This window comes from Solanum dulcamara, chromosome 5 (genome assembly GCF_947179165.1).
Source record: "Solanum dulcamara chromosome 5, daSolDulc1.2, whole genome shotgun sequence".
In the NCBI taxonomy this organism is placed as follows: domain Eukaryota; kingdom Viridiplantae; phylum Streptophyta; class Magnoliopsida; order Solanales; family Solanaceae; genus Solanum; species Solanum dulcamara.
In genome coordinates this window covers 79,202,001-79,221,636 of record NC_077241.1, presented here as the reverse complement: position 1 = coordinate 79,221,636, position 19,636 = coordinate 79,202,001, and the positions used below count along the sequence as shown (strand labels likewise).

Below are 19,636 nucleotides of genomic sequence, written 5' to 3'. Positions count from 1 at the left end.
TTATTCGTATGCGTATAGGCCCGAACATGAAGATTTCTAAGTTGTATATGTATGTTAAGGTTCATTCTTAAGTAATTGAAGTGTATCAGATGTGACCTAGGGTGATAAGGAACCTCTAGCACTAAGCCAAGTTCAAAGTCTTCCTACTAACTAAGTTCTCGCATGAGTTTATATAAGGATCAACTTCTAATGACTATATCTCCTAGAATATAAATAAATAGGTGTCCTATGACCTATCAAATTAAAGTTATTTGAGTGTTCTTTCCAACGCCACCAAGTTGCATCAATCTGAGTTCAGAGTAAAAAGTTATGACCATTTTACTAGAGACACTGTGAGTTGTCAATGTTCGATGGGAAAAGTGACGGCCCGTCAAACTTGGCCATCACACTTAGGCAGAAAGCCTGTTTTAGGGCCAACTTTGACGGCCTGAGTGATAGCCCATCACCCGAGCGATGGTCCGTCACCCAAAAGACGTCAGACAACCAAATTTCATCAATTTTTATATTTTTGAGGGTATTTTTGTCCTAAAAACTTTTGGGGAGTTATCTAAATGGCCCTAAACATGTAGGAAATCAATTTTCATTATTAAAAACCTCGCATTTACTCCTAAATTTCAACGCTCTCAATTCCCTCAACTCAGAAACTACTACAAGAAAAGCAAAGCTACGGTTTCCAGGTTTCCAAGCAAGTTCTTCTTTCAAGCTTCGTTCTCTCAGGTATGTAAGGCTTCAATGAGAGTATTCATTCCACTCTCATGCCTAAAGTATTTTGGTTTTATGATGAATTATGTTTAAATTTAGGGTTTTACCCAATCTTCTTCAAGCTATGATTTTTATGTAAAGTTAGAGTTTTTATGAAAGATTTCTTATGCATCTCACTGAATTACTATGAACTATATGTTTTATTATATGATTATGATTCTCCAAGCATGTGTCAAGATTATTTATAAAGTTATGAAATTTACTTTTGAGTATTTACAGGTTATGCATGATTTCAAGTAAGTTTTTCATGTTTAAAGTCCTATGCATAGAAGTAAAGATATGTTTATAAAAGAGATATTTGAGCACTGCCTCACAACACTTATGATTCAAGGTATGATTTATGAGCTTAGTCTCACTTATGATTTAAGATATGACTTTTGAGCTTAGTCTCACATATGATTCAGATATATGGACATTTTTATACTTATGAGCATTAATATGTATTTATGTTATTTTGGGAGGAGTATTTAGCAATTAGCATCGAGTGGACTTTAGGGATGAAGGTTTTCGTTAGCGTCCGTGGATCTTTAGTAGAAATTCCTAAGTCCCATAACTACGTGCCATCGTAGGACTTGAATATATCGCTTTATCGGACAACTCCATATGACCCTAAGAGGGACACACTAGTGGATCCACCTAGATATGATAAGGTCTTATACCCTAGCAATGTATAGGATAGCCCCGCCCCAACTGGGTTTAGCTGTTGGACATCATGAGCTCACATAGTGTATGACGGTTATAAGAAACTTCTCAATTTATGCATCTTTTTACTATATGTTCTTAACATTAAATTCGGATTAAATATGAGTTCAAACTTTGATGAGCTGAAAAAAATACATTGGAGAAAAAAATAGATTGAGTTAATAAATTTCTTTTTTTTTCTTTCAATTTATCCCTATTCTTTTTCTGAAGGACAGATCCACACTTTTCACTAAGGAGATTCGAATTAAGATTTAAACTTAGAAGATCCTTTGTTACATTCTTGGTGACTATCCTCTTAGATGAATGTTTAGTGTGATTCGATTGTATGAAATGTTTAAAAAAACTTACTTGGGCACATGGTATTTACAAATTTACCTAATTTAGTTTTAGGAAGAGCTTAGTAGAAAAAAGATCCTTTGTTGCTTTCTTGGTAATCCTTTTAAATGAATATTTAGTTCAAGTAAGAGTTCGTTTGGATTGACTTAAAAGTTGGTCAAATCTACTTTTAAGTTAGTTTTTGTCTTTTGAAGTATTTAATAAATATAAAATAATTTAAAAATCAAAAGTAACCCTCTCCCTATTTTTTATTTTTTATTTAAAAATTATTTAAATTTGATTTTTTATTTTTAATTAAAGCAAATTCAAACGGGCTTTAAATGTTGAACCCGGACAAATTGCAACCAAAGTGAAATTTGGGGACCAATATGGCAATTTACTTTCCTGCTCCAATAACCTCAAGCTGGATCCTTGCAACAAATTCGGGTCCAACACACAGTCCGACGGAAGATCGTCCTTTACCTTCACGCCAAGTCCCATTTCACAAAACGCTATCACTCGACAATGGCGGCAATCGCCGAATCATCGGAAGCAAATGCAAATTCGCCGTCGCCGTCGTTACCACCAGAAAGAGTTAAGCATGAAGAAAAGTCAAATACTTGGGGAGAGATTGTTCCATGGATCGACAACGCAGTGCAACAGGCACAGCTTGCCCAGAAGACCGTAGAAAACACCTTCGAGAATGCAATTGTGGTGACCAAATCTCGTCTCGATCGTATTTTAACCACCTCCTCTGCGCACTTCAATCAAACACTTGTAAGCTCCATTATTATCGCTCTAGATGTATGCTTTATGACTCCTTCGCGTCACGTTAGAAATTATATGACTTCCTAATGCAAGTTTTTTTGTATGTCTTTGTTTCCAAATAAGTATTTTGTTCCCGTAGCTCCATATCAAATTAATTACAAGTACAATTCGTTTCATAGCTGCAACTTTCGGTTCGAATGCTTTATGTTACCTAGGGAGATCCATTTTCCATGGTTCGTTGTTCGAAATAAAAGTTGATGACATATGATAATTGTACAAGGTAGGATAATATTTAGCATTCACAACAATCTCGATGTTTTGATTGAAGTAAGTGATATGGTAAAGATGTATGATGTTTGTAAGTGAGGGTAGTCATTTGCTTATCAGAAGTGAGCATTTGCTCCTCTTTGGTGGCAATATTTTCCTTGGAGAAAATATCTTCCACAATGGAAGTAACAAAAAGCTGGAAATTTGTTCCACAAGTTACCAAAACACAACTATCTCAGTCCAATTTCATGAATATTGGACAACTGCATCTATTTTTAATGAATTAAGATCTGAGAACTGGATGCACTGTTACTGAGATTATTGAAGTTTGTCGTATTTATAAATTATAGGAATTAAGTCGTATTTATAAATTATAGGAATTAAAGTATCAAACCACCACATCTTAGTTTGTCAATGTCCAGGACCACTATGCCCCCTTTGGCACACATCTAACGAAAGAAACAGAAGGTTGTTTCAAAACAGTGAGAGATGTAGAAATCATTAAAAGATTCCTTTCATTTCACTTGCATTTTAGGTGTAAAGAGAAAATAATGTGTTGTCTGGATTGTTGGCAGATTGAGATGATTGTGGATCGCTAGGGTTGAGTCGTATAGATAGCTTATACAGTACTTTGAGCACTGACTCGGTTAAAAATTTTGGTTCACGGAAAAATAATGAGGTTTTCGAGTAAACCAAAACTGCAATTATATATTTTCGTTATTCAACAATTACTGAGTTTGTTAAGTTGTTTTGACTTCTATGATGCTCTCTACGGTATTATGGATTTTGGAAGGAAATAAGCCTCATCTGCTTTGGATGTCGGATGACATGCTGCACATTTGAATGAGAAGATTATACTATCCCTATCATCTTTGCTTTGTTTCCTCTCTATCAGATCTTTTCCCACCATGATGGAGTATTTGGCTTGTATTGCATAAATCGGATCAGATGGCGCATGATGCAACCCTATTGTGTGTTTCCGAGATCTATTCCTCTTAGGAAAACCCCTTACTTGTGATACCCTCAAATAAGATGGTTTCTTTTAAGTAATGATTACGTGTTATTCTTTTGGTCATTGCATAAATTACTTAAATTTGGGCATGCTGGTTGCAGGATACCTTGCAAGATTTGAAGTCTGAATATAGTGTATATGAGGACTTGGTTTTTGGGAAGGTCAGAGGTTAGTTCTTACCATTCATCCAATTGTTATATTGTGTTTTAATTTCTCTCCATAGCCTTAGCTTTGATCAAAGGAGAATATGCTGCAGAGGGTCTTCTCCTTGCTGCTTCACACCCCCTAGCAACTACTGGAGCTTTCCTTGGTGTTGGAGTCCTGGGTCTGAAACGTAAGTCTATTCAAGTCTTAAGGTGCTGAGTCATATTTCAGGAATGGACACATGTGGTTTGAGATAGTCAAAGTGTTATCTACTTAATTCCTATTTCCTTCGGGTCCCACACAATAAAGGACTCGAAGAGTGTTTGATTGTGCAATTGGATCATTTTAGCAAGCTTTAGTAGTCTATTATCAGCTTGCTTGGATTGGACTTTTCTTACTTGAGTATTATAGGTATTTATGCAATATATCATTACATAATTTAATTAACCTCCCTTGTACTTTGTTAAAACTAGAGAGACCTCTTATTTGGTTTACGATGACATGCTGTAGCATTGGGCTTCAAATAGTTGGTACAAAAGTCTGCCCTTTTGTCATATGCTTTGTTCTTTGATGTGCCAAAGTTGTCGATGTATCAAGTCTTCTATTGACAGTTGATGTTTATCTTAACAATTTCATTCGGAACAATGTGTCAAAAAATAAGGAGAACTTCGGCAAAAAATTACGTTGTCTTGATGTCTACCTTCTGCCCTTTATTTTTATTTAGTTGTCGCATTTTCTAGCATGGGTAAATCAGCAAGATATGTTAAGCTAATAGTCTTGTTAATAGTCTTGTTAATACTTGGCCTTTTTTGTGGAAGCTGAGGCAAGGTAAATGCAATTATTGGAAAAACTGAACTTAGATCTATGTTATTGTGCAGACTAAAAGAAAGGTTAAAGATCTAAGCTATATTATGAAATAACTAGTAGTCTAGCAAGGACTAAGGAGTAATGTAGCCTTCAAAATTTTGTACGTAGACTCATATGTGTGTCCAACTGTTTGGTCCTTTGTCTTCCTGTTTGCCTGAGTGATCTTTACTCGTGTAGGGCCAAGACGTTTTTTGTACTACAGTGCTATGCGGCTATTTGTGCGTGAAGAGGTAACTACCAGTGCTTCATGTTGTTCTCCATGTGACAGGAGTATAGCTGAAATTCATTTAGGATCTTAGATTCATTATATGCTTAGGAACCAATGATTAAAGAGGACAAATTGCTTGACAGGAGTAGCTTGTGTTCTTTTCACAAATTACCAGTTGCAGGGTATTTTGTTACAAATTGTAGGACATTAGATTCATTATTTGCTTAGGAACCAGTGATAATAGAGGACAAATTGCTTAATGTTATAAAATGAAATTATCTTAACAATTCAAGAAAGAAACATAGAGTAAGAGAAAAGAGAGAAACTGGAGAGTATATGATTTTTTCTACTTTCTGTTCGTGTATGCCCTTGCCTATATATAGGCATAAGATGGAGAACAAATACCAAGTGGGCAAATTGCCCACTAAAAAGTGGGACCCACTTGGAAAATGACATCCACCATTTCTTCAACACTCTCCCTTGGATGTCCACGTGAAATGTGCCTCGTTTAAAACTTTACAAGACATAATATACATATTTATCGTGAACATCAATAAATCTTGTGTCTTGTTAAAACCTTACTAGGAAAAACCAGTAGGAAAAAGCCTAGTGAAGGAAAAAGAGTACACACATCTGGTAATACGCCTTGAGTGCTGCCTCATTAAAAACCTTACCAGGAAAAACCAGTGGGACAAAACCTTGGTTAAGGAAAAAAGAGTGCAACGCGTATTTTACTCCTCCTGATGAAAACTTCATTTGATATTTTGGAGACGATGCATTCTAACCTTATATCTTAGCTTTTCAAAAGTTGATGTTAGTAATGCCTTTGTGAATAAATCTGCAAGATTTTCACTTGAACGAACTTGTTGTACGTCAATATCACAATTCTTTTGAAGATCATGTGTGAAGAATAATTTTGGTGAAATATGTTTCGTTCTGTCTCCTTTTATGAAGCCACCTTTTAATCGAGCTATGCACGCGGCATTGTCTTCGAATATAATTGTGGGTACTTTGACATCATTTTCTAGGCCACATCTTTCTTTAATGAATTGTATCATTGATTTCAACCACACACATTCTCTACTTGCTTCATGAATTGCTATTATTTCAGCATGATTTGAAGAAGTAACAACAATAGACTGCTTTGTAGATCGTCATGATATAGCAGTTCCTCCATGTGTAAATAGATAGCCTGTTTGAGATCGAGCTTTATGCGGGTCTGATAAATAACCTGTATCTGCATAACCAATAAGGTCTGCACAACCTTTGTTAGTATAAAACAAACCCATATCAATAGTACCCTTGAGGTATCGCAAAATATGCTTGATACCGTTCCAATGCCTTCGCGTTGGGGATGAACTATACCTTGCCAGCAAATTAACAGAAAATGTTATATCAGGTCTGGTTGCGTTAGCAAGATACATAAGTGTACCAATTGCACTGAGATATGGTACTTCAAGACCAAAAAGTTCTTCATCCTCTTCTAGAGGTCGAAATGGATCTTTTTTCACTTCAAGTGATCGAACAACCATTGGAGTAATTAATGGATGTGCTTTGTCCATGTAAAATCTTTTTAAGATTTTCTCAGATTGATGGACAAACATTCCGTCTGCTAAATATTTAATTTGCAGACCTAGACAAAGTTTTGTCTTTCCGAGATCTTTCATCTCAAATTCTTTCTTTAGATATTCAATCGCCTTTTGGACCTCTTCAGGGGTTCCAATGAAATTTATGTCATCAACATAAACGACGAGTCTAACAAACTCCGATTTCGTTTTCTTAATAAAAACACATGGACAAATAACATCATTTATATAGTCTTCATTTATTAAGTACTCACTAAGGCGATTATACCATATACGCCCTAATTGTTTCAGACCATATAATGATCTGTGCAATTTCATTGAGTACATTTCCCGAGACTTATTACATGCTTCAGGCAATTTTAATCCTTTTGGAATTTTCATGTAAATTTCATTATCCAGTGAACCATAAAGGTAAGCTGTAACTACATCCATTAGATGTATTTCAAGATTTTTATATACAGCTAAACTGATGTGATATCAAAAAGTTATTTCATCCATAATCGGTAAATATGTTTCTTCATAGTTGACCCCGGGTCTTTTAGAGAATCCTTGTGCAACAAGGCGTGCCTTGTATCTTACAATTTCATTTTTCTTATTTCGTTTTCGTACAAAAACCCATTTATAGCCAACCGGTTTTATACCTTCAGGGGTTTGGACTACAGGTCCAAAAACCTCACGTTTAGCAAGTGAGTCTAATTCTGATTGAATTGCCTTTTGCCATTCTGGCTAATCACATCTACGTCGACATTCTTCGACGGATTTAGGCTCAAGACTTTCTCTATCTTGCATGAGGTTAATTGCAACATTATATGCAAAAACATTATCCACCATAATTTTCAATCGATCTAAATTTATCTCATTACCGGTAGAACTTATTGAAAGTTCTTCATTCACTTGAGTCTCGGTCTCACTGATTTCTTCAGGAATATCAGGAGTACTCAAATCTTGACCTTCTTCAGGAGGTTCTTGTGTAGTATCATTTTTATTATTTCTCACACTTCTCTTTCTAGGATTTTTATCCTTTGATCCCAATGGTCTCTACCACTCTTCAGGCGTGTTTGAGATTCAGAAGCTATGATACTAGTAGATGGTCTTTTTGGGACATCAATTCGGATAGGGACATTCACTGCAGGAATATGTGACTTAGTTATCCGTTTCAAATCAGTAAATGCATTTGGCATTTGATTTGCTATTTTTTGTAAATGGATGATCTTCTGGACCTCTTGCTCACATGTGCGGGTGCGTGGATCAAAATGAGATAGTGATGAAGCTTTCCACGCAATTTCTTTGTCTTTTTTGGCTTCCTTTTTCTCTCCCCCTAATGGCGGGAAAATTATTTCATCAAATCGACAATCTGCAAATCGAGCAGTGAATAAGTCTCCAGTCAACGATTCAAGGCATCGAATTATGGAGGGTGAGTCAAACCAACATATATGCCCAATCTTCGTTGAGGGCCTATTTTTGTACGTTGTGGTGGTGCTACAGGCACGTATACCACACAACCAAAAATTCTTAAATGGGCTATATTTGACTCATGACCAAATACTAATTATGACGGAGAGTATTTATTATAATGTGTCGGTCTGAGACGTACAAGTGCTGCTGCATGTAAGATAGCATGACCCCAAACAGTAATTGACAATTTTGTTTTCATTAGTAGAGGTCTTGCTATCAATTGTAGGCGCTTTATAAATGACTCTGCAAGGCCATTTTGAGTATGAACATGAGCAACAGGATGTTCAATTTTTATCCCAATTGATAAGCAATAAAAGCTTGAGATGTAAATTCTCCAGCATTATCAAGGCGAATGGCCTTAATTGGATAATCTGGGAATTGCGCTCTCAATCTTATTATTTGTGCTAACAACTTCGCAAACGCCAGGTTGCGAGATGATAACAGGCACACATGAGACCATCTACATGATGCATCTATTAGGACCATAAAATATCTAAACAATCCACTATGTGGATGAATAGGTCCACATATATCTCCATGTATACGCTCTAAAAATATAGGAGATTCGATGCCAACCTTCAGGGTTGATGGCCTGGCAATTAATTTGCCTTGATAACAAGTAGCACATAAAAATTCATCATTCGTAAGAATCTTCTGATTCTTTAACGGATGTCCAGTTGAATTTTCAAGGATTCGTCTCATCATTATTGATCCAGGATGACCTATTCGATCATGTCATAGCACAAATGTATTTAGATCAGTAAACTTCTGATTTATGATCATATGTGCTTCAATTGCACTAATTTTTGCATAATATAGGCCAGAGGACAAAGTTGGTAATATTTTCAAAATATATTTCTGGCCTGAGACACTCTTGGTTATACCAAGATATTCAAATATTCATTTCATTTAGTGTCTCAACATGATATCCATTTCTGCGGATATCTTTAAAACTTAACAAGTTTCTCGAGGATTTAGAAGAGAATAGTGCATCTTCTATAACAATTTTTGTCCCCTTAGACAGAATTATAGTAGCTCTTCCGGAGTCTTCTATCATTTTTGAATTACCAAAAATTGTAGTAACATTTGCTTTTCTTCTTAGCAAGTTAGAAAAATATTTCTCGTCTTTAAATATAGCATGGGTTGTTCCACTATCAATTACACAAATATCATCGTGATTGATCATTGATCCAAATAAAATTTGAGGCATATCCATATTTTTGTTCAAAAAAAAAGGAAATAAAGTAAATATTATCATTAATACATGGTTCATTACATAAATTTTACTTGGATTAAAAAATATAAACATAATATTTAGTGCAGATAAATAAAAGAAAATTACATATTATTAGTCTTATCAATATTCATATTTTCATCTAGAAAATTAAAGAAGTCAGCTACATCAAGGTGCATAGGCTCTATATTATCTTCAGAGATAAAGTTTATCTCTGGATTATTTTCTTCCCTTTTTAATGATGCCTGATATAGCTGAACCAGAGGTTTTGACGACCGGCAAGTCCGCGACCAGTACCCCATACCTCCACATCTATGACATATGCTTTCTGAATTTTTCTTTGGTAAAGCTTCTAGCTTTTCACTCTTCTTTTTGTACTGTTGATTATTTCTCGGTGTCAACCGAGCATCATGATTAAAATTTCTTCTTTGACCACGACCACGACTATGACCACGACTGGGGCTATGGCTTCTTTCTCGTTGGTTATAATTTGCCTGATTCACTTCAGGTAGTGACAAAGAATCAATGGGCCGACTATCATGATTTTTCATTAATAATTCATTATGTCGTTCAGCAATAAGAAGGTGAGATAGTAATTCAGAATATTTTGTAAAACCTTTTTCGCGATATTGCTGCTGCAGGAGCATATTCGCGGATGGAAATGTGGAGTATGTTTTTTCAAGTTTATCTTGCTCAGTAATTTCGTCTCCGCATAAATCTAACTGAGCTATAATTCTAAATAAGGCAGAATTATATTCAGTTATATTTTTGAAGTCCATTAGTCTCAAATTTAACCAGTCATGACGTGCTTGTGGAAGCATGACCAACTTCAGATAGTCATATCTTTCTTTTAAATTTTTTCACAATTTCAGGGGATTCTTTAATGTAAGATATTGTAATTTGAGCCCCTCGTCAAGATGGTGGCGGAGAAAAATCAAAGCTTTTGCACGGTCTTGACTAGATGCCGTGTTATCATCTTTGATGGTGTTTGCCAGACCCATCGATTCTAGATGAATTTTGGCATCTAGTGCCCATGAGGAGTAGCCTTTTCCAGAAATGTCCAGAGCCACAAATTCAAGTTTTGAAATATTTGCCATTTTATGAAAATAAAATTAAATAAAAATTCTTACCACTTTTTGTTACCTTAAAAAAATAGTTGGAGCCTCGTGCGGATAACGTGTTATAAAATGAAATTGACTTAACAATTTAAGAAAGAAAAATAGAGTAAGAGAAAAGAGAGAAACCCATATGAGAGACAAAGGAATAGACTATTCTTTTTTTAAAATTACGTTGGCCAAGAGATGTTGAAGCTGCATAGATTACTTTTGTTGTACCTATTATCATCAACCAAGGAGAAAATATAGAATGGGCATGAGGTAATACTTTCATATTGATTCGAATTAATCCATACGCTCTCATTTTTAATAAGATTCCGGCTAGAAGCATACAAGTACTGTAATGTGCTTCTCCATGGGTATCTGGTAACCATGTATGTAGGGGGATAATGGGCGATTTGACAGCAAAAGCAATAAAAAATCCAATATAGAAGATTATTTCTAAAACCACAAGATATGACTGATTAACTGATGTTTCAAAATTTAATGTTGGTTCATTAGAACCATATAAAACAACACCCAAAACTCCCATTAAGAGAAAAATAGAACCCCAACGGGAATATTGGATCTTGGATAACAAGTCTAAAGGTTTTCTTCTTGATGAGATCGATATTGATGATAGTGACGATATTGATGATAGTGACAATCTTGATGCTAGTGACGATATCGATCGTGACCTTGATACGGAGCTGGAACTGCTAACTAGGATGAATAGGCTAACTGTGGATATGATGTCGGAAATAGACCGATTTTATATCACCCTTCAATTCGAATTTGCAAAAGCAATGTCTCCTTGCATAATATGGATTCCAAACATTCATGATCTGGATGTGAATGAGTCGAATGACTTATCCCTGGGTCTATTAGTGAACCATCTCTCTTGGGATTGTGAAAGATGTTCTACTAGAAATATTCTTGTTATTGCTTCGACTCATATTCCCCAAAAAGTGGATTGTGAAACCGGGTTCCTCCGCAAGGTTAGTCCACGGTGGGTGAGTCAGGGCCTCTTACTCTATTTTATGATTTTTTCTGCTTTTTGTTCGTGTATGCCCTTGCCTATATATAGGCATAAGATGGAGAACAAATACCAAGTGGGCAAATTGCCCACTTAAAAGTGGGACCCACTTGGAAAATGACATCCACCATTTCTTCAACATTCTTACTCTATTTTTCTTTCTTAAATTGTTAAGTCAATTTCATTTTATAACACGTTATCCGCACGAGGCTCCAACTATTTTTTTAAGGTAACAAAAAGTGGTAAGAATTTTTATTTAATTTTATTTTCATAAAATGGCAAATATTTCAAAACTTGAATTTGTGGCTCTGGACATTTCTGGAAAAGGCTACTCCTCATGGGCACTAGATGCCAAAATTCATCTAGAATCGATGGGTCTGGCAAACACCATCAAAGATGATAACACGGCATCTAGTCAAGACCGTGCAAAAGCTTTGATTTTTCTCCGCCACCATCTTGACGAGGGGCTCAAATTACAATATCTTACATTAAAGAATCCCCTGAAATTGTGAAAAAATTTAAAAGAAAGATATGACTATCTGAAGTTGGTCATGCTTCCACAAGCACGTCATGACTGGTTAAATTTGAGACTAATGGACTTCAAAAATATAACTGAATATAATTCTGCCTTATTTAGAATTATAGCTCAGTTAGATTTATGCGGAGACGAAATTACTGAGCAAGATAAACTTGAAAAAACATACTCCACATTTCCATCCGCGAATATGCTCCTGCAGCAGCAATATCGCGAAAAAGGTTTTACAAAATATTCTGAATTACTATCTCACCTTCTTATTGCTGAACGACATAATGAATTATTAATGAAAAATCATGATAGTCGGCCCATTGATTCTTTGTCACTACCTGAAGTGAATCAGGCAAATTATAACCAACGAGAAAGAAGCCATAGCCCCAGTCGTGGTCATAGTCGTGGTCGTGGTCAAAGAAGAAATTTTAATCATGATGCTCGGTTGACACCGAGAAATAATCAACAGTACAAAAAGAAGAGTGAAAAGCTAGAAGCTTTACCAAAGAAAAATTCAGAAAGCATATGTCATAGATGTGGAGGTATGGGGTACTGGTCGCGGACTTGCCGGTCGTCAAAACCTCTGGTTCAGCTATATCAGGCATCATTAAAAAGGGAAGAAAATAATCCAGAGATAAACTTTATCTCTGAAGATAATATAGAGCCTATGCACCTTGATGTAGCTGACTTCTTTAATTTTCTAGATGAAAATATGAATATTGATAAGACTAATAATATGTAATTTTCTTTTATTTATCTGCACTAAATATTATGTTTATATTTTTTAATCCAAGTAAAATTTATGTAATGAACCATGTATTAATGATAATATTTACTTTATTTCCTTTTTTTTTGAACAAAAATATGGATATGCCTCAAATTTTATTTGGATCAATGATCAATCACGATGATATTTGTGTAATTGATAGTGGAACAACCCATGCTATATTTAAAGACGAGAAATATTTTTCTAACTTGCTAAGAAGAAAAGCAAATGTTACTACAATTTTTGGTAATTCAAAAATGATAGAAGACTCCGGAAGAGCTACTATAATTCTGTCTAAGGGGACAAAAATTGTTATAGAAGATGCACTATTCTCTTCTAAATCCTCGAGAAACTTGTTAAGTTTTAAAGATATCCGCAGAAATGGATATCATGTTGAGACACTAAATGAAATGAATATTTGAATATCTTGGTATAACCAAGAGTGTCTCAGGCCAGAAATATATTTTGAAAATATTACCAACTTTGTCCTCTGGCCTATATTATGCAAAAATTAGTGCAATTGAAGCACATATGATCATAAATCAGAAGTTTACTGATCTAAATACATTTGTGCTATGATATGATCGAATAGGTCATCCTGGATCAATAATGATGAGACGAATCCTTGAAAATTCAACTGGACATCCGTTAAAGAATCAGAAGATTCTTACGAATGATGAATTTTTATGTGCTACTTGTTATCAAGGCAAATTAATTGCCAGGCCATCAACCCTGAAGGTTGGCATCGAATCTCCTATATTTTTAGAGCGTATACATGGAGATATATGTGGACCTATTCATCCACATAGTGGATTGTTTAGATATTTTATGGTCCTAATAGATGCATCATGTAGATGGTCTCATGTGTGCCTGTTATCATCTCGCAACCTGGCGTTTGCGAAGTTGTTAGCACAAATAATAAGATTGAGAGCGCAATTCCCAGATTATCCAATTAAGGCCATTCGCCTTGATAATGCTGGAGAATTTACATCTCAAGCTTTTATTGCTTATCAATTGGGATAAAAATTGAACATCCTGTTGCTCATGTTCATACTCAAAATGGCCTTGCAGAGTCATTTATAAAGCGCCTACAATTGATAGCAAGACCTCTACTAATGAAAACAAAATTGTCAATTACTGTTTGGGGTCATGCTATCTTACATGCAGCAGCACTTGTACGTCTCAGACCGACACTTGTATGTGTGTCCAACTGTTTGGTCCTTTGTCTTCCTGTTTGCCTGAGTGATCTTTACTCGTGTAGGGCCAAGACGTTTTTTGTACTACAGTGCTATGCAGCTATTTGTGCGTGAAGAGGTATCTACCAGTGCTTCATGTTGTTCTCCGTGTGACAGGAGTATAGCTGAAATTCATTTAGGATCTTAGATTCATTATATGCTTAGGAACCAGTGATAAAAGAGGACAAATTGCTTATTCTAGTTATATCAAGTGTGAGATGTTTGATGTGGCTTGTGTAACCCTGGAAATCATTGTTCATTGGTATACTGTGTGGTTATAGTAGTTTGTGTTCTTTTCACAAATTACCAGTTGCAGGGTATTTTGTTACTAATTGTAGGACATGAGATTCATTATTTGCTTAGGAACCAGTGATAATAGAGGACAAATTGCTTAATTCTTTTAATAACGTGTGAGATTTTTGATGTGGCTTGTGTAACACTCGAAATCATTGTTCATGGGTATACTGCCTGGTTAGAGTAGCTTGAGTTCTTTTGACAATTACCATCAGCAGGTTATTTTGTTACAAATTTAGGACATGAATGATGAATTTATAATTTTTAATCATGGGAGCAGGCACTGCTTTCTAGGGCAGATGCAAAAGTCAAAGAATTACAGAAGTCAATTGACCTTCTGAAGGCTGAAAGTGCTAAATTGGAGGTATGACATTTTCTTTCCCCTGGTTTAAGGTTATGATTCGTTAACTTATTTTTTTGTTTGGATGGATCCATTTTAACTGGTGCTCGGGGAGCAAATGTTTGTCAAGCTGGAAAAGTTAGTGATGATTGCCTATTTGATTAGTTTAATTAAACTATATTACTTTGTAGACAGATCTGTTCACGAAGTGAAGTGAATCTTATTCTTAGCTTATCATTGCAGAATCAAGCGGTACAAGCTGAAGGAGAGATGATACGAGGAAGGACAAAACTCAGGTTTGCATTTCCATCTGCCTGGTTGTGTATACTTCATGACTAGCATATCTGAACAGGCTGGATTTTCTGTTCAATCTTAATGCTTTATACAGGCAGGCAGGCAAACAAATCCGTAGTGTCATACAGTCAGCATATAAGATAGAAAGGCAAGCTGCAGGTTTGCAATCAACTCTCTCTGGTTATCCATGTTCAAGGAAGTCCATAATCCACAATTGTCATATGGACGAGACATAGCTTAGTGAAGTCGAATATTTCTATTAGTGATTTATTAGCTAGGAGCTTCTCTAATTAATATATGTTTTCCCCAGGCCTCCAAGATGTTCTTAAAGAGCTTCCCCGAAGAGAAGTTTCACGCTTCCGGTCACAAGTAAGTTCCCTACACTGCTCCTTTCTAATATGTCAAATAGGCTCATCTACTATTTCCATGATACCTTAAATTTGATATGAAAAGATAAGAGAAGAAAACATATTTGCACGTGTAGAAGTTGTTGAACTATGAATTTGAGATTTGTCCCTACAAGAAAATTAAAATGGGAGAACATGACTGATTGAGCTAGTTAGTTGACTATTTCCTCATATGACTTTGCATCGGAAATCCTACTTCCATGCAATGTAAATTTGGGAGGAGACACGGGTTAAGAAACTGGGTTTTTCATGTTTTCATCCTCGAAAGCCAACTCTACTTCAGTCCTTTTCCTTATTTTGATATTATAATCACCATCTGCCCATTCCTCTTATATATACATGCTTATTGGTTATTAAACCATGTTGCAATATATAGTAATTTTTTAAGAATTGAAATCAAACATAATATTAGCCTGTACTATCTTAATTTGACTTTTTTGTCTGCTTCGTCTATTTAACACATATAAATCACCTTCTTTTTTTGTAACTAAGAACTTCTCCATTACCAAAGTGAGAATCACAATGCAGAAAAACAACCGTACCTGCCATACATAGTGCCCCAGTGATTAAGGTTACAACCAAAAACTTCTAGACATCAAACCTATTTGTCAATTAGGATAAAAGTTCAAAGTTTCCAATTTCCTAGCTAGCGTGGGTTTCAAGTTCCCTCGAAAGTAAACTTCCTGAACTATCATCTTCACAATCATTTCAATTGGCCGTGACTTGCGTTGAATATACGGTTGTCCCTCTCTTGCCACATGTAATAGACGCCAGCAGCCAAACACATTCTATATGTTTCAGATTGAGAGTAAACAGAAATTCAGGAATGCACACTTTGGTACGTTTTGAGATGTGGCAGACTAACTAGTACTCCTGTTTCCATTTCATTGTCTTAGTTGCTATTTGGATAGTCAAATGATATTTTGTTTGACCATTATTTTTTCAAATACTTCCCAAATATTTTGAATTGTTAACTATACTCGAGCTCGTCGCACCGGACTTGCCTAGTGCGGGTTACCTTTCGTGTGTGGTTTGCGAGCTATTGCATAGGAGTAGGGGTTTTACCCTGTGCGCACCCAAAGGGTAGCGGCTGCGGGTTTCCTTTGTCATAAAAAAAAAACAACTATATGACTTGTCTTACTTTTTAAGTAGTTTCTAAATGTGTAAATTTTATTTCAAAAAAATTGAAGATTCTACGTCCGAATCCACACGGAACATTAGTTTGACTCTCGTACTCTGAATAAAACCAAAAATTTGAAACAGCGGGAGTAGTATTGTTATGGATTTTTTTAGAGATTTTAGTGTAGTTCTCAAACCACAAATGCTCTTCATTACTTTGATGTTTGGAGAAGTGAAACCACACCAGCAGATTTGAGGAGAAGATTAGGATAAGCAATATATTTCACGAGCATTTTAACTAAGTCCAGTATCAACATAGGAGACGTATGGATGTGCGAACCTTTGAAAAACTTGGAAAAGGTTGTTTGATTAAAGTTTCCTCAAGAAAGTTTCCAGGATAGTTTTGGATGAAGAAGCGCTTTGAGGCATTTTTGAACAAATAATTTCTCCTCCATCTCACAGAACTCTGTAGCACTTTAAAAATATTACTTTACAAATATTTGAACACATTCCTGTATGGACTTCTTTCTCCCATAATAATATTAGAAAAACTTACTACGAAAATTGCCGAAATGGCTCTTGACTAGTGATGATAATACTTTGACCATGTGGTATCAGGTATGACATTTGGTGTATTGCACTTGTCTGATATGTGGTGGGGCTTTAAATTGTAATGATGTTCAACTGATTAAGATTCAAATGGTGTATTTTTAAGTGTTGCTTTTAGAATCCAAAACGAGGGCTTCAATTTGGATATTTGCTCCGTCAGTTAAATGATCCAAAGCATTAGCATGCTATGGGAATGTTGTGATGTTATGGAGTACGTGACCATAGTCAGATTATACCATCTTTTGCTTCTTTTTTTTCTTTTTTGAATAAATAAGTGGAAATTATACCATCTTCTCTTGATGACATTGATTTTTGGTATCAGGTTTCCAACCTTGCTTCAGAGGCGAAAAAGGAAAGGAATGTTCTCACCAAGGAAGTTACAAAGATAAGCAATTATGGCATATCCATATGACTGAACTGCACTCTTGTTTTATATGATCCAACACATGGTGGACGTCAGGCGCCAAATACTGTTTCTCTCTGTCTCCCTTCACCTCGCTCCCTTTTCCTGTTCTTTAAGAAAGAGCATTCGGGGGCTCTGGTTTTGGTCATTTTATAGATCAGTTATAACTGTGACTTCGCAGCACAGCCTTGAGAGTCAGGGATTCTGCTTGTTTTTTCTATTCTGAATATGTGATGGTTTGAGTGTAGAAGTTTTGGGGCATGGACTTTTTACTGACTAGAGATCACTTTTACTGGAATCTAACCCTTGCTTTCTACAACTTCAGACCTAATTTACAAGCCAAAAATGTCATGACTATCATATTCCTGCCTTGTACCATTAATTCTAGTAGTTGGTCAATTTGAACTACTAGTTGATACTGTTTGTACTAAGCAAAGTGGTGAATCATAGTTGGCCAGTTCAAAGTTACTAAGAGAAGTAACATTGTAGTGTTTATTGATGGTTCATTTGAGAGTTCTAGAATAAGCAGAAGTAAGATGGAATATGTGCACTCTTTGTTTAACCCCCACAAGAAGAATGAAATTGAAGTTGAGATTAGATGGGATATTGCCGTGAAAATAACGACTCAGATATCTAGGTTTGGCTTGTTTGTAAGCCTGATGACCATAATACTCCCATCAGTTGGAGAATAAACAATTAACGTAAAGGGTAAAACATGAAACATATATGTTCTTTGGGGGGTTTCTAATGTTACTTCTCAGGTTTCGATTATGATTAAAAATTACACTTAGTGGCAAGTTCATGAAATATATATAAAAATTACGTTCTTAGTCGATTTTATATTAGTTAGTACTGTATAATTGAGATTAGTCAGATTGATATTTCATTTTTCTTTCTTTTATTACGAGTCATTAAAATGAAGTTAAGAGAAACTTATTGTAAATTGGTGATTTGACTTTTCCCTTAAACTAAACATTTTTTGGTCAAGAGATTTTCGATTTTAGTAGTCGTCATATTTTCCATCAAATAATAGAGCCGTTAATTATAATGTCACTTTGAAATTAGTGATGTTTTTTTGTTTGGGTATACCCCTTATAAACTACACATTCTTAGAAACTAACAAGCGTTTTAACTAATTTACCCTTAATCAGAAAAACTAATTAATAATTCTTCATTATATAAATAAAATAATTATTTTAAAAGAATAAAATCAAATCCTTCTTAAAACCTTAAAACATTACTTATTTTAAAACAAAACAAAAAAAGCTATAGATTTATCTAGCTGTTACATTGCAAACTCTACGGAAGTTTCTTAATCACTAAAAATGACGTCGTAAAATTCGAGATTCTAATGCTTGAAATTTATTGTTTATGGAGTTTGAAAGCAAGTGACTAAGTATTAAAAGTTTTTTGTATTTATAGATTTATAAACAATATCTTGTAAAGTATAAGAAAAAAAGACTGACACATGAGATGTATTGATTGATTTGGCATAAACAGCAGACATGAATAAGTATTTTTAAAATTTTTAAATATAGTTGAGGCACAACGAACAATAATTTGTGTAAGCTCCTTAACTTTTTAACAAGTGTTTTAGTGGGTCTCATTTTATCACCAAAAAGTACACACACTCTCATCTTCATTTTTTCAAATCCCCACCTTTTCCTCTTTAAGTATTTTAGCTCCTTTTAAAAAAATAGTCTTAGATTTTTACTTATCAAAAATCAAATAGAAATAAACAAATTAATATCAATCCAAATTTTAGCCCTTTTTATTCGCATTTTCTAATATGATTAATAGATTGAACTTCCATTATAATTATAGTCTTCTTTCCTTAGATTTATGTTTTTTCAAGTTGATAATCTGGCTGAGCGGCAACAATGTGACAAATGCAGGCAGTTAGGTTAGGCTGCTACTAACAAGAAAGAAAAATCAGTTCAGCCTCGAGAGTTGAAAAATAATACAACATGATCACAATCTTCCAACTATTAAACAAAAGCCAATTATTCATCAACTAGGAAGTTTTATCATCCCTTTTAATTTTCCAACTAACCCAATGACCATCCTAATTAGTCATTCCATCGCTAGTTAGGAAGAATCAAACAAGAAAGAGATTATCTTTCTTACAATCAATATTTTAGCTTCTTGATCAGATTCTTATTCCGTGCTTTACACACACACACAAAAAAAAAA

The 19,636-nt window shown here is 34.9% G+C and overlaps 1 protein-coding gene across 2 annotated transcripts; it reads left to right on the top strand.

Annotated features, from left to right (window-relative positions):
• The first annotated feature begins 2,197 nt into the window (after positions 1 to 2,197).
• LOC129890179 (RGS1-HXK1-interacting protein 1) lies at positions 2,198 to 17,741 on the top strand. 2 transcript variants are annotated; one of them, XM_055965735.1, is made up of 9 exons: positions 2,198 to 2,556; positions 3,928 to 3,994; positions 4,068 to 4,160; positions 5,015 to 5,067; positions 14,552 to 14,635; positions 14,855 to 14,907; positions 15,000 to 15,064; positions 15,216 to 15,274; positions 17,363 to 17,741. In XM_055965735.1, the coding sequence occupies exons 1-9, from the start codon at positions 2,305 to 2,307 to the stop codon at positions 17,450 to 17,452; spliced, it is 816 nt and encodes a 271-aa protein (XP_055821710.1). In that variant the 5' UTR covers positions 2,198 to 2,304; the 3' UTR covers positions 17,453 to 17,741. The 2 variants fall into 2 exon arrangements, with proteins under 2 accessions (XP_055821710.1, XP_055821711.1); XM_055965736.1 differs by having other exon boundaries at positions 2,200 to 2,556; positions 4,083 to 4,160.
• The last annotated feature ends 1,895 nt before the right edge of the window (positions 17,742 to 19,636 follow it).

Coding starts and splice junctions, on each gene's coding strand:
- LOC129890179 (XM_055965735.1), top strand. CDS start 2,305: ATGGCGGCAATCGCCGAATCATCGGAAGCAAATGCAAATTCGCCGTCG. Junction 3,995..4,067: donor GGTTTTTGGGAAGGTCAGAG/GTTAGTTCTTAC, acceptor CTTTGATCAAAG/GAGAATATGCTGCAGAGGGT. Junction 15,065..15,215: donor GATAGAAAGGCAAGCTGCAG/GTTTGCAATCAA, acceptor TGTTTTCCCCAG/GCCTCCAAGATGTTCTTAAA.